The sequence below is a fragment of the Elephas maximus genome, chromosome 19 (assembly GCF_024166365.1).
Source record: "Elephas maximus indicus isolate mEleMax1 chromosome 19, mEleMax1 primary haplotype, whole genome shotgun sequence".
In the NCBI taxonomy this organism is placed as follows: domain Eukaryota; kingdom Metazoa; phylum Chordata; class Mammalia; order Proboscidea; family Elephantidae; genus Elephas; species Elephas maximus.
This window is the reverse complement of record NC_064837.1, coordinates 48,536,927-48,552,496: the sequence shown is the minus strand read 5'-3', so window position 1 is coordinate 48,552,496 and position 15,570 is coordinate 48,536,927. Positions and strand designations below refer to the sequence as shown.

At 46.7% G+C, this 15,570-nt stretch overlaps 1 protein-coding gene across 1 annotated transcript; it reads left to right on the top strand.

Moving 5' to 3' along the window:
• Positions 1–5,501: 5,501 nt before the first annotated feature.
• On the top strand, positions 5,502–13,170 carry KRT32 (keratin 32). Its single transcript, XM_049859163.1, has 7 exons — positions 5,502–5,984; positions 6,645–6,727; positions 6,891–7,047; positions 9,656–9,817; positions 9,904–10,029; positions 11,523–11,743; positions 13,038–13,170. The coding sequence occupies exons 1-7, from the start codon at positions 5,502–5,504 to the stop codon at positions 13,168–13,170; spliced, it is 1,365 nt and encodes a 454-aa protein (XP_049715120.1).
• Positions 13,171–15,570: the final 2,400 nt, after the last annotated feature.

The window sequence follows — 15,570 nt, the reverse complement described above, 5'->3', positions numbered from 1 at the left end:
GAATGACTGACCCAGAAGGCCAAGGCCATTGTCTCCAAGGCTTGGGCCTGGTGTCTATTCAACCCTAACAGCCCAATCCCCTCTCTCTTTGGGCAGAGCTCAAGACCTGGCCCTGAGAGGGCTCACAGAAATTTCTCAAAGCCAGTCACTAAGCCTGGCTACCTCTGAAGGCCTCAACTCCTTATCATTTCAATGGGTGCTGGGCCTCTGTTCTCAAGCTGCATCCTGGGTCAGGTTTTCCTTCTGGGTGGTGTTCCAGTGGGTTCTGAAATGCAATAGAGGGCTTCTGTTGATGGAACAATAAACCACATTTGCTCTGGCTCTCGATGCCTCATTTGCCTCATCCTAGCATTGTTGGTTTGTGTCTCTACTGGGTTCAGAGGAATGACTCTTGTGCAGATGAATGGAAGATCTTCGACCAAGTGTGACTTGGGATGATAGGGTCACTGTGCCCCTGTTTAGGGGATGGGATGATTAGAGGCCTATAGTGAGGTTTTCCCAATAACTGTAATTTTTGCTTGGCTTTCCTGATGAAGATCTTTCTTCAAGGTTCCAATACGGTGACAGGTGTTATCAGACTTCTTTTCCCATCCCTCTTAGTATACATGGTCACCCTGGTATCCCATATGTAGATAAAACTGAAAGCAATATAATTTGAAACATTTTAGGACATGTTTTGCCTCATGACCTTATAAAAGCAGCAATATGGTGTCCCATGCCCAGGGTACTTTTAAACAAACCCTCTTCCGGTGTGGCCCTTTCTTGTGGTCATTCAGCAACCCCCTTCACAGTCCATATCCTGTCACAAGTAGGAGATGGGGGAGTGAGCCTACCACTGTGACTTCTATCATAGAGATTCCGAGGCTCATGCCTGTTCTTGTGTGCTCTTGGCATCTGATGAGACACACAGTGCCTTTGGGTCCCAAGGCATTTCCACATGGATGTGGGATCCCCCAGCGTCTTGTCCTAAAGATTATCATTTAGGTCCAGGATGTCCTCCTACTAAATTCCATCAATCCCGCATGCAAAACAGAGAAGGGTAAAAGTAAAACTTCCTAAGACAGAAAGGAAGGCAGATTATCCCTAGATGGCTAGGTGCTCTTCATAAGACACGCAGAGTAATTGCTGTGAAATGTCAGTGATGTCGAGAGAGTGGTAACAGCATGGAAGCTGAGCAGATCGGTGAGAGATACCGACAAAGGTAGGCTTGAGACCCCCTCAGCCTTCAGGTGGATGCCCAATATAGCTCACCCTGATTCAATTTTAGAACGCTCTACTTTCTAATGCCCCCTAAAGGAGGGCCTTTGGGTCTTTGGTTTTTCTCAGCCCTCTTGCTCCTGGCATTCTGTAAAACCTCAGCTTCAGCCTTCTTGGAACACCTTGGGTAGTTTGCTGAGGCTTAGTCATTCAAGGGAAGGATAGCCTCAGGATCATTCACTTCACTCAAAAAACCCTTACCTAATGCCTCCAGGAAGTGTTGGTACCAAGGCAGGATTGCTCGAGGGAGGCATGGGATGGGACAGGAAGAATACCCACTCACTACTTCTTTTTTCCTTTTTACCTCAGTGGTGGGAGAAGGCCAGGTAAAGGAGACCATGATGTTAGTGCAGTGAACATGGGCTTTGGAATCAGACCAATCTGGGTTCAAATCCTGGCCTCGCCACTTACTGCCTGTGGGAGTTTTAGTAGGTCATAGTTCCTTTCTGAATCTCAGTTTCCTCATCAGTAAAATAGAGAACGTGACACTTCTTGTGCTATAAAGCCTCTAATGCTTTGCGGAGCATATGCTGGGCATTTGAAACCTGGTCTATATTGTTGACTCTCTATCCTAGCTGGATGCCTGGATTGCCCTGAAGGTAGGCATCCACCTTTTGCCAGCTCTTGGTTTCATTTCTGAGATTTCTTTCCAAGCAGTAATGCCAGGGTAGACTGGGACAGCCAAAGTGGATATATAGTTCGTGATGAATTATCAGGAGTCCCTGGGTGGTACAAACGGTTAATGTGCTCAGCTGCTAACTGAATGGTTAGTAGTTCCTGTCCACTAAGAGATGCCTTGGATGCTTATGCTTTTTAATTATCAAAGGCCTGATGACACATGGGGTCACCAAGATTCAGAATCAATTTGAGAGAAACTGGTTGGGTTTTGATATATTATTCAATTCTGACACTGACCAAAGTTAGTGGGGGAAGCCTCAGTTAGCAGTACATGGATGAGCACATGAACTGGAGTTAATTCTGTTTAACATAAAACTCACTCTTCCTCTTTATGGCATTCTTTGTGGCACAAAAACCAAACCAAACCCACTGCCGTTGAGTCGATTCCGAATCATAACAACCCTAGAGGACAGAGTAGAACTGCCCCATAGAGTTTCCAAGGAGCACCTGGCGGATTTGAACTGCTAACCAAATTGTGGCACAAGCCCCTTCCAAAAAAAAAAAAAAAACAAAAACTTCCAAGCCCATGCTAAATCCCTCCAAGATGGCCCCAATCAGATCATGTGTGGCCCTGCCTTTAATTATTATTTACTTCATTTGCTTGTGCTTTTTAATTATCATACTGTTACCATTCAGTCAGAGGTCCTCAGCCTCTAGAAATTCTGATTTAATTGGTCTTGGATATGGCCTGGAGTCAGAATCCTAAAAGGCTCTCCAGGTGATTCTAAAGAGTACCAGACTCGGAAGCTGACTGTACCCACTTGCTCTGTTACTGCCTTTCCCAGACCCACTTCTTCATCTGTCACTGCACTCCCGACCTGGAATACTGGCTTGAACCATGGTCTTCTGTGGCTTCAAACACTGCTGATCTTCTTCATCACACCAACTCTGATGTGAAACTCAGTCCTTTCTTCATAATGGAAAACACTGCTCATGCCAAGCTTTTGAATTTAGCGGACTTTGCTGAAGATTCCTTGGGGACCATCAATCTCTCACCACCTTCCTGTCTTTCTCTTCATCTCATTCCTTTGAAGTTCAACTTCTTCTCCCTCTGGCATGTAGAATAATTTCCTCCTCAAGGCACTTGGGGTCCTACCTTTCATGCCATGTCCTCATTAAGATCTTTTTCAAGTAAAGACTGTTCTTAAGAGGAGTTCTGGGGGCAGCTGTTAAGAAGTATATGTTCCCATACCTCAGTGGTTCTCCAAACCACCTGGAGGACTTGTTAAATACAGATTGCTAAGCCCCATCTTCAGAGTTTCTGGTTCAGTAGGTCTTGGGTGGGCCTGAGAAACTGCATTTCTAACCTGTTCCGGGGTGACGAAGATGCTGTTGGGCTGAGGAACACACTTTTGAGAATCACTCTATACTCTGTTACAATAATAGCTATCTTAGGAGATTTTTGTGAGGAATAAATGGATAAATTAATGCCAAGGATGCAGCATAGTGTTTGACACTTACAGACATTTAATCAGTGCTCATTATAATTTTGAAGTATATTCCAATAAGTATCATTCCACATACTTGGTATTGTTATTACCAATACCACAACTCTCATTTGTTGTGGGTTTTAAACTGTTCCTGTCATGGCATTAGGGCTTTTTTCTTCCTCAGTTGCTTTGGATTGCTAGAAATGTTTGAAAGGAGTAGCTAGGCTCCTCCTTCCATCCAATGCCACCATCTTCTCTAAACAGTTAATCTCAATGAAGGTACTGGAATTTATGGAATAATGGGTGTTGCAAGCAAAGTGAACTGAGAGGTTACTTAATATCACTCTTTCAGTTCATGTGAGACTGAGGCCCAGAGAGGCAAAGTGACTTTCCCAAGGTCACATAGGAAATTGTTGTTGTTGTTGCATGCTGTCTAGTTGATTCAGACTCAAAGCAACCCTATAGACAGAGTAGAACTGCCCCATAGGGCCTCCTAGGCTGTAATCTTTACAGGAGCAGATCATCAGGTCTTTTCTTTCATGATGCCACTGGGTGAGTTTGTACTGCCGACCTTGTGATTAGCAGCTGAGCACTTAACCATTGCACCACCAGGGCTCCTTACATAGCAAATTAGAGGGTAGCACCTCTATCTTGACTTTTCTTAGTCAGGGAATAGTGATGGATGAAAATTTCCCCTTCCTGCCCCTTTACCAACACTTCTGGGAATACACAAAAAATAAGACAAGCACTTATACTCAATATTATACTGAGAAGATTGTTGTTGTTGTTGTCTTGTGCTGTTGAGTCGATTCAGACTGATGGTGACCCCATGTGTTGCAGAGTAGAACTGCTGCATAAGGTTTTATTGGCTGTAATCTTTATAGAAGCGCATTGTCAGAACTTTTCTTCTGCATTGTTGCTGGGTGGGTTCGAACTACCAACCTCTCATTTACCAGCAGAGTGCAAACTATTTGTACCACCCAGGGACCTTGTATTGAGATTAAGGAATTAATGTCTATATAACAAACACACATTAAACATGAAGCGTGGGAACTCACAACTATTGCAGCCAGGACCGAGAATCGCTGGTTTAGCATGTTACTTTCTTGTATAATTGGAGATACTTGCTCTGGATTTCCTGGCTTAGGACTGCCCAGAACTGCAAGTATGGCTTCTCAAGGGAGCTGAGTCGTGTCGCTTGCAGTCTCTAAGGTCCTGAAGTGAGTCCTGTCTGACTGCCAGCTCAGAAAGTAAAAGTTGAGCTTGTTCTAGCTTGTTCAACCCCAGTCTGTTCAGCAAACAATAACCGAATACCTGGCAACTGTGTGTGAGGTGCCGCGGTAATCGCAGGTGAGGAGCCAGAGATGGTCAAGATAGAGCATCTGCCTCACAGAGAGGCTTGTGACGTTGCTCTGCTTTTCCAAGAGTGAGCTTCTCATCTCTCCCTTTCTCAGTGGGTTCCTGATGCTCTTGCTTCCTGTTTGTGTTTTGAGTTTATTCTCTCCTCCCTGATACTGCTTTCTGCCCCTTGCCGGGTAGACGTTGCATGTTAGGAAGACTCAGAGGCTCTTTTCCATCTCCCTGGATGGATATAATCTCGCCCATCTCCCTGGATTTATACTACTTCTAGTATCGGTGTAGCTTCTGCCACCTACACACTTCCTTATTAAAGGGGCCAGGTCTCTTCTCACAGGGAATGTTCTCGTTAAAAGGAGCAGTTGCTACCCCACAGAACTGTGGCCTTTCTCAGGGCTGGAACAGATGGGGGCGCGGTAGGCCAGGCCACTGAGGTTGGCTGGCAGCCCAGCCTTAGTAATGAGAGCCCAGGCTGGAGTTGGTCCTTTGAAGATGTGTCCTGAAGCTCTGCCCTAGACATCAATAACAGAAACTCAGTGTCCTGCTTTAGCCAAATGACAAGCTTGGCCACTTTTATGAGGAAAGGAACCCCTTATAGGATACCAAATTACAAATTAATTAGCTTCCTCTGAGGCTAAGTGTAAACATCAACACCACCCCACGAAGACTTTCTATCATGAGCCCCCTCACCGCAAGGGTATAAAGAGGCCCAGGCAGGATGTGGTCTGTAGACACTGGTGATCCAGGTAGGCTCAGCTGAGGAGAAGAGGGACTCTCAACATGACATCCAACTGCTGTGTCACCAATAGCTCACCTGCCTCTGTCAAAAGCTGCCCCCGACCCTCCTCTGTCTGCTCCAGCAGTGTGAGCTGCCGGCCTGAGCTCTACCTGGGTTATATCTGCCAGCCCATGACATGCATGCCTTCCTCCTGCATGCCAACCACCTACTGGCCATCCAGCTGCCTCTCCAAGACCTATCTGCCCAGCTCCTGCCGGCCCAGCAGCTGCTGGCCAACTGGTAACATCTCCAGCTCCATGGGTACCTGTGGCTGGTATTGTGAAGGGTCTTTCAACGGCAATGAGAAGGAGACCATGCAGTTCCTGAATGACCGCCTGGCCAACTACCTGGAGAAGGTGAGGCAGCTGGAGCAGGAGAACGCCAACCTGGAGAACAAGATCCAAGAGGCCTGCCAGTCTCAGGTGCCCACCTTGTGTCCAGACTACCAGTCCTACTTCCAAACCATTGAAGAGCTCCAGCAGAAGGTAAAGGAAAACAGGTGAACAGACTCACTGGGAAGACATCCAGAATAGCCAGAATTCCCAATTTTGATCTGTTTGTTAAACCATATTCAGGGAAAAGCGACCTCCCTAGGACATAAGATTAATCTCATAATTTGAGGGCTCAGCCAGAGCCCTTGACATTGAAAAGAAGCCTGAATTCTAACCTCAGTTCCACCACAGATTCATTGGGTGACTTTGGAAGGTCCCTTCCTTTCTCCAGGTCTCAGTTTCTTCATTTGCAAAATGGGGATAATAATGGTCCTTACCCAATAGGATTGTCAAGAGGATTCAATGAGATGATGTAAGTGAAGTGTTTGGAACATCCCCTGGTATGGGGTGAGCTTTCAGCAAATGTTAGGGTGTGTCAAGGACTCTTCTGTCATGTGAATAACCTCAGACTTAAACAAAACTCTTTCTCTTGCATATTGCTCATTGCATCCAAAAATGGGCATTGAATTTATGAAGACCCAGGTGCTTAAAAAAAACAAAAAACTGAAGTTCTCCCAGGACTAGCAGTTCACTTAATGTCCGCCGCCAGAGTTCCAGGGAAGAGGGGTTCTGCAGGATGGCTGCAGGGCAGAACCCTATCCTTGCTACTGTCGTCTTAGTTGAGTTCCTTTTCCTTCCTCTCATCCTGGACAGGTTCTGTGCACCAGGGCAGAGAATGCCAGGATGGTTGTGCACATTGATAATGCCAAGCTGGCTGCGGACGACTTCAGGACCAAGTGAGTTTGGCCAGGGGCTGGAGGGAGCCTCTCTCCTGGCACACACATGAGGCAGCTTTCCAGTCATTTCACAGAGTGTTGGAAAGTGCTGGCAGTTGAAGGCCTTCCCTGAGATGCTGTATTTGGCTCTACCCTCTCAGTTCCTGACCCTGTCCTTGTGTAGGTATGAGACGGAGCTGTCCATGCGGCAGCTGGTGGAGGCTGACATCAATGGCCTGCGCAGGATCCTGGATGATCTGACCCTGTGCAAGGCCGACTTGGAGGCCCAGGTGGAGTCCTTGAAGGAGGAGCTGCTGTGCCTCAAGAAGAACCACGAAGAGGTGAGCCCTGAAGTCAAGCTGAAGGCCCTGGGAAACAAAGTGGAAAGAATGTGGGGGTTTTGGGGCTGGATAGACAGAGGTTGAAATTCCCAGGCCTGATGTTATTTCTGTGACTTTGCCCAATGTATTTAACATGTGATAATGCCTTCTGCTGGAGCTCTTCAATGGTTTGGAAGTAGGACTGGTAGTCTGGACACAAGGTGGGCACCTGAGACTGGCAGGCCTCTTGGATCTTGTTCTCCAGGTTGGCGTTCTCCTGCTCCAGCTGCCTCACCTTCTCCAGGTAGTTGGCCAGGCGGTCATTCAGGAACTGCATGGTCTCCTTCTCATTGCCATTGAAAGACCCTTCACAATACCAGCCACAGGTACCCATGGAGCTGGAGATGTTACCAGTTGGCCAGCAGCTGCTGGGCCGGCAGGAGCTGGGCAGATAGGTCTTGGAGAGGCAGCTGGATGGCCAGTAGGTGGTTGGCATGCAGGAGGAAGGCATGCATGTCATGGGCTGGCAGAGGTATTTCTGAGGTGTTTGCTCATCTGTAAAACCTGAACACTATCGTATGTGGTCATAGTGAAAATTAAATGAGGTCATGGTTATGAAACACCTGTCATTTGGTTGGGGCTCAGAAATGCTAGCTCCTTTCCTTTCTGCATTTCCTGGGTGAACATGATTGCCAAGTGATCACAGTGACTACGTTTGCTTTTCTCATGAAAACCTCATACTAGAGGTAAGGTTGTACGTACTCTAGAGTCAGAGGTAGGTTGTGTTCTGGAACTCAAATGGAATGGGCTGTCCATCTCTGCCAGACTAGATTGCCAGGGTGGGGGTGGGGCGGGGGCCTCATCTCTAAGGGAGAGTTGAACTGCAGTAGTTTTCTTCTTTCTGTCTCCATCCTTCTCCTGCTTCCTCACTTCTGTATGTTACATACTTAAATTGAAAACCACAGGCAAGCCCTTTACTTTCTGATTCTTCTTTGGAGGGAAAGCTCTCTGCCTTGGACACCTGTGTGCTGCCAAGCCCACCTGAACCATGGTATTTTTTTTTTTTTTTCCTTCCCTGAGTTGATTCTCATCCTCTTGAGTTGGGGTTTGAATGAGCAAGTGCCTTGGACTCCTGGCTGAGTTTCCTTAAACTTAAGTGTAGAGTGATAGTCAGTCGCCACGTCCTCACTGAGCACCCTAAGGCACCCAGCAGGGCAGTAGCCTGACTCATCCTACTTCAGTCAGAGAACTGGGAACCGCACCAAGAAGACATTATCACACACTCTGTAATCTCAGTGACAACATTCTCTCTTTGGCAGCCAAGCCTGGGGAGGTGCCCGCTCTAACTTGGGCCTTGAACTAAGTAAAGACAAGTTCCCATTGCCCTCTTTCCCCAGATGGACACAGGCTGGGAGGGTGTGCTGGGAATGCCAGGGCATGTTGTTGTTGTTAGGTTCCATCGAGTCAGTTCTGACTCATAGCGACCCCATGCACAACAGAGAACGAAATACTGCTTGGTCCTGTGCCATCCTTACAATCGTTGTTATGCTTGAGCCCATTGTTGCAGCCACTGTGTCAATCCACCTCGTTGAGGGTCTTCCTCTTTTCTGCTGATCTTGTACCTGCCAAGCATGATGTCCTTCTCCAGAGACTGATCCCTTCTGACAACATGTCTAAAGTATCTAAGATGCGGTCTCACCATCCTTGCTTCTAAAGAGCATTCTGGTTGTACTTCTTCCAAGACAGATTTATTCGTTCTTCTGGCAGTCCATGGTGTATTCAATATTATTCGCCAACACCACAATTCAAAGCCATCAATTCTTTGGTCTTCCTTATTCATTGTCCAGCTTTCACATGCATATGATGCGATTGAAAATACTATGGCTTGGGTCAGGTGCACCCTAGTCTTCAACATGACATCTTTGCTCTTCAATACTTTAAAGAGGTCCTTTGCAGCAGATTTACCCAATGCAATGTGTCTTTTGACTTCTTGACTGCTGCTTCCATGGCTGTTGATTGTGGATCCAAGTAAAATGAAATCCTTGACAACTTCAACCTTTTCTTCGTTTATCATGATGTTGCTCATTGGTCCAGTTGTGAGGACTTTGTTTTCTTTATGTTGAGGCTGTGGTCTTTGATCTTCATTAGTAAGTGCTTCAAGTCCTCTTTACTTTCAGGAAGGAAGGTTGTGTCATGTGCATAATGCAGGTTGTTAATGAGTCTTCCTCCAGTCCTGATGTCCCGTTCTTCTTCATATAGTTCAGCTTCTCGTATTATTTGCCCAGCATACAGATTGAATAGGTAAGGTGTAAGAATACAACCCTGGTGCACACCTTTCCTGACTTTAAACTAGGGCACAGACTTCTTATTTTAGCTCAAATGGGTCAAACAAGCACCCTGACGCTGCTCTTGGCTTCTGCCAAAGCAACAGGAGGTGTTTCTGTTGGGAAGCACTTTCCAAACTGGTAGACCATTGAGACACTGTAAGACAGTGGTCTGGAGTCCTCGAAGCTTCCCTCTAATGCTAAGATTCTCTAGCCATCCCTCTTCCATCTTTTTATGTCTTCCTGGGAGATGGCCTGGGATTGTGTGACTTTCACATCTGCCTGGGGCTCTTGTACATTTTCAGGAAGTCAGTACCCTTCGATGTCAGCTTGGGGACCGCCTTAACATTGAGGTTGATGCTGCACCCCCAGTGGATCTGAACAGGATGCTGGAAGAGATGCGGTGTCAGTATGAGACCGTGGTGGAGACCAACCGCAAGGGCGTGGAGGAATGGTTCAACACACAGGTGGGCCTCTTGCAGGTGGGCTGGTTTCCCAGTGTCCCTGAAAGGGCACCCCAACTTCTCCTGTCCATCGCCCCTCCCCATTGCAGATGGAGGAGCTTAACCAGCAGGTGGCCACAAGCTGCGAGCAGCTTCAGAGCTACCAGTCGGACGTCATTGATCTGAGGCGGACGGTCAACACGCTGGAGATCGAGCTACAGGCCCAGCAGAGCCTGGTGAGTGCTGCTCGGTGGGCCCCTCTCCCCCAGCTCCGGAGTCAGGTGGCTCTGAGTGTAGGTGCAGGCACCTATGAAGGAGGAAGAGGAGGCCCAGATTTCAGCCACCATGAATGCTCACCCAGATGTTCTTTCCTGGAGGCAGTTTTCTCCCAACATCCAGCTCAGAGATAAAAGGGGCATGCTTCAAATCTGACCTGGGTTAGGGGGACACTGCCGTTATTGACAAACCCAGCCCCCCAAGAAGACTTGTTCTCTGCTTAGCCTGCCCTAAACCTGTAGTTCTCAAACTCACCTGTGGAGCTTTTAAAACTCCCGAAGCCCAGGTTCCTCTCTAGACCAATTGAATCTCTGGAGGTGGGCTTGGGCATGGGATATTTTTTAAAAAAGCTCACAGGTAACTCTAATGTGCAGCCAGGGTTGAGAACCATTGTCCTAAGTGATGCTGTGGGGCAGGTATATTTGCTGAACCTCAGATCCAAAGCCTGAGTCAGACTAAGGCTGTAGAAGGAATAAGGGATTTAGTATTTGATTTGGGGTCAAACCCTGGCTCTGTTAGTTACCAGCTGTTTAACCTTGAACCAAGGTTTCCAACTGGTTCATTCCACTTTGAACTTCTGCTGAGAATTTAACAAGATCCCCAGGTGATTCTTATTAGTATATAAGACTCACCAGTCACAACTCTTTTATGAGTACTTAAGAATCACCTAGGGATCTTATTAAAAGGTAGCTTCTGATTCAGTATATCTGGAGTAGAAATGCAAATTCTCAGCAGGGGTTCAAATTGAATGAACCATTCAAAGCCCTGCCTTGAACGAGTCACTTAACCTTGCTGGGCTTCAGTTTCTACAGTCACTTAGGTAGGGAAGGGTCATTCCCAGCTTCAAAGAAAGACTTGGCTCTTGCAGATCCTGTCAGAATTAGGCCATGGAAAATAGCTCCACCTCTTAGAGTTACGTACAGGCAGTCCCTGGGTTACCAACACCCGACTTAAGGACAACTTGCACTTAAGAATGGACTGCTAAAAAAAGCCTATTATATTAAAAATTTGAGTCAAATACAATGTTTGTGATAACAAACACATGTATTACTTCATGATGCTCATGAAAACACTGGCATGGTTTGGAAGTGTTTCTTAAGGGTTTTATATGCATTAAAAAAAACAAACCCCCAAAACAGACCAAACCTATTGCTGTCAAGTCGATGCTAACTTATAATGAACCTATAGGACAGGGTAGAACTGCCCCATAGGGTTTCTAAGGCTGTAAATCTTTATGGAAGCAGACTGCCACATCTTTCTCCCATGGAGCAGCTGGTGAGTTTGAGTTTATGTGCATAGAAAGGTAAAATATATACTAAGACAGACATTTGACTGACGCTAAATAAGAACCATATATACCTGTTTCAACTTACCTACAAATTCAACTTGAAGACAGACTTAGGAATGGGTCTCGCCCATAACCTGGGGCCTGCCTGTCTTTCCTTTGCTGTAGAGGGGCTCTCTGGAAAATATGCTGACCGAGACGGAGGCCCGCTGCAGCTCTCAGCTGTCCCAGATGCAGTGCGTGATCACCAATGTGGAGACCCAGCTGGCTGACATCCGCTGTGACCTGGAGCGTCAGAACCAGGAGTACAAGGTGCTGCTGGATGTCAAGGCCCGGCTGGAGTGTGAGATCAACACATACCGGGGTCTGCTGGAGAGTGAGGACTGCAAGTACGTGGGCTCAGCTGAGGCTGTACGGAGAGATGTGTGCGAGGATGGACACATTCTTATCAAAACCTAGTGCCATTCTTATCAAGTGCCTACTATATGCCTAACAGTGTCAGGGCACAGGGTGGGCTCACAGACATGGCTGCTCCCCTCTTGGATCCAGGGTTTCAAACAGGCTCATTCTGGTTGGAACCCTTGCTGAGAATTTGCATTTCCACTCCAGATATACTGAATCAGAATCTATACTTTAACAAGATCCCCAGGGGATTCTTATGTAAAGTAAACTTTGAGAAGCACTGCTCTACTAGTCCGGGCCCTGGTGGCGTAGTGGTTAAGAACTTGGCTGCTAACCAAAAACTCAACAGTTCGAATCCACCAGCTGCTCCTTAGAAACCCTATGGGGTAGTTCTACTCTGTCCTATAGGGTCGCTGTAAGTCAGAATCAACACGATGGCAATGGGTTTGGGTGGGTTTGCTCTACTAGTGGCTCTCAGAATTGGTCCCTAACCAGCAGCATTTACATCACTTGGGAACTTGTTAGAAATGCAAATTCTCAGAACGCAAATTCTCAGCAGAGGTTTGGCCCCATGAACAATTGGCTCTGAAGCCCTGCTTGGACCTCACTCCTTAGTAGGTGAGACAGACCAGAAGAGAGTAACCAGAACTGCTATGGAAGGAGGTAGATGGTACCAGGAGTGCTACCATAGGGATTTGATGCAGAGAAATCAGGGAAAGCTTCATGGAGGATGTAACAGTTGAGTTGAGCTCTGAAGAAAGAGAAGAAATCGATTAGGTGAGTGGGGAGGGAAGGGTGTTCTAGAAATAGGAAACAGGGCATAAGCCCTGTGATCTGAGCAGTATGGTCTATGGAGGAACTAGAAGAAGGTCAGACTGCCTGAAACTCAGACAGCAACAGAGCTATGAGGTAAGGCTGGGGCCAGAGATGGTAGCAGGGTGATGCAGAACCATGCAGGTTGTGTTAAGGAAACGTCTCTTTATCCCAGGTGAAAATGAGAACCATGGAAGATTTTAAGCAGGGGAGGGACATGATTAGATGTATGTTTGTAGAAGATCACTCTGGTCATTATGTTGACAACAGTTACGAGGGGCAACCGTGGGGTTGGAGAGACTAGTGAGGAGGCCGTTGGGGCAGCACAGACAAAGATGACGGAGGCTGGGACCAGGGAGGCTAGGTGGAGAAGGCGTGCAGGGAATGGGTTTGAGAGGCACCCAGGGGTAGAATTGTGGAGTTGGGCTTCTCTTCTAATTCTGCCCCAAATGTGGCTTTCTTCCACAGGTTGCCCTGTAACCCATGCTCCACTCCTTCCTGTCCTCCTTGTGCACCCTGCCAGCCTTGTGTGCCCCGCACCATCTGTGTGCCTCGCACCGTCTGTGTGCCTTGCATACCTGGTCCCCAAGGCCACTACTGAAGTTCCTTAGCGCTTCAGAAGAACTGGTGCCTCCTCAGGCTGGGCCTGACCACAGTTCTGGGGCCACCAACAGAGCAGGGCCATTTCCCACCAGCAAGGAAGACCTCGGGCAGGAAGCAGGAAGTGGATGCCTGCAAGGTGCCCTGATGCTCCAGGGTGCACTAGCCCTCATCACTTAGAACCTTCCTCTCTTCTGTTCCCATGGGTGAACTGCTCTCTGGGGATGTTTCTGGTTGGTTGTTCTGCCTCAAAGAGCATGTACTCTAAGTCAATTGGCAAATAAAGCCTTATTCAGTGGCCCTGCAAATACGGCTTTCTCTTGTTTTGTCACTTATGCTGCTGTATCCTCAAGCCAATTCTACTCAGGTGGGATCAAGAGGAATGTGGCCAAATTCTAGATTTATTTTTTATGTCCCTTTTGCTTCCATAGACTTGAGAGGCTTTCATTAAAAAGGCCCACATGCCATAAACCAGACAAAACCAGGTAATTGGTCCAGAGCCAAGTAATAAAAGAATAAAGGGAGATAATAATGCCAGAAACTTAGGCCAAACCACTGTAACTGAGAATAAAACCCACCCTTAAACCTCATTACAGCTGGTACAATGGGATCATTCATTCATTCAAAAACCTTCACCTACTAGGTGCCAGGCTCTGCATTTGTTGTTGTTGTTAGTTGCCATCCAGTTGACTCTGACTCATGGCAACCTTGCGTATAGAGAACAAAATGTTGCCCAATACTGTGCCACCCTCATGGTTGTTGGTATGTTTGAGTCCACCGTTGTGGCTATCGTGTCAATCCATCTCACTGGGAGTTTCCCTCGTTTTCCTGACCCTCTACCAAACATGATGTTCTTTTTTAGTGATTGGTGTTTCCTGATGGCGTGTCCAAAGTAAGTGAGCTGAAGTCTTGCCATCCTCACTTCTACGGTGCATTCTGGTTGTATTTCTCCTAAGATTGATTGATTTATTCTTCCGGCAGTACACAGAATAATTTATTCTTCCGGCAGTCCATACGATATTCAAAATTCTCCTCTAACATCACAATTCGAATACATCAGTTCTTTTGCCTTCCTTTTTCATTGTCCGCTTTTCACATGCATACGAGGTGATTGAAAAGACCATGGTTTGGGTCAGGCACACCTTAGTCATCAAAGTGATAGCTTTGCTTTTTAAAACTTTAAGGTGGTCTTTTGTAGCAGATTTACCTGATGTACACACCCTGTTAATAATGCCTCATTTAATCCTTTCACAATCTATGTCGATAAAAACTCATTGCAGCCAAGTTTATTCTGACTCATGGTGACCCTATAGGACAGAATAGAACTGCCCAATAGTGTTTCCAAGGAGCAGTGGTGGATTCAAACTTCTGACCTTTTGGTTAGCAGCCATAGCTCTTAACCACTTCACCAACAGGGTTTCCATCTATGTCAAAGGTACCATTATTTTCTCCACTTTACAAATGAGGGAATTAAGGCCCAGAGAGGTTAAGAAACTTTCCAAGGTCATACGGCTACCAAAGGTGGAGCCAGGATTCAAATCCAGGCCTTCAGGCTCTAGAGATGTTTAGCCAATTCATTTTCAGAGTCCTTACTCTTAGCAAACTACAGCTGGGTCCCTCCTCAGATGCTTACTATCAGAGAAGGAGCTAAGACTAATTCCTTTCTCAATAAAGGGGCATATAATAAAAATAATAATAATGAAAATTCTACCACTAATGAGTGCTTATAATGCACAAGGTACTGTGGTGAGCATGTTACATAAATTAACATATGCAATTCTCATGACCACCTTGTATGGTAGGCATCATGTCCATTTAGAGATGTGGCAACTGAGACACAGAGAGTAGTTAAGTCAGTTGTCCAAGGTTACATGCAAGGACACAGATTTGAACCCAGGTCTAGCTGGGTCTAGCATTATTTCAACTACCCTGCTATCCTGCCAAATTCCTACCTATCGATAGCACACGCTAACAAAGATTGGGAGAAAGTATTAGCTTGGAGGGATCAGAAGAGAATTCATATAGATGGTGGCATTTGAGATGGGCCTTGAAAGTTGAATAGGATGTCAATGGAGGAAAATACAAGCTGTGGGGAGACAGAGATATTTGAAGGGGAAGCAGAAGTTACAGCTAGGAGGCCTGTGTGGTCCTCCTGGCTAGAGCAGCAGACTCCTGTGAAAGACTGGCGGGAAACAAAGCTCAAACGGTAGGAAGCGTCAGACTGTGGGGGGCCTCGGGTACCAAGATGAAGAGCCTGACTCCATCCAGAAGGTGGCGGGAGGGTTGCTGGAGGATTTGAGCCAAAGAATGACATGATCAGAGTGATATTTTAGGAAGTTTAACCAAGGAGCATCAACACGATGGCTGTGAACCAGAGAGAAAGCTATTGAAGAGTCTGTGG

Coding starts and splice junctions, on each gene's coding strand:
- KRT32 (XM_049859163.1), top strand. CDS start 5,502: ATGACATCCAACTGCTGTGTCACCAATAGCTCACCTGCCTCTGTCAAA. Junction 6,728..6,890: donor GCGGACGACTTCAGGACCAA/GTGAGTTTGGCC, acceptor GTCCTTGTGTAG/GTATGAGACGGAGCTGTCCA. Junction 9,818..9,903: donor AGGAATGGTTCAACACACAG/GTGGGCCTCTTG, acceptor TCCCCATTGCAG/ATGGAGGAGCTTAACCAGCA.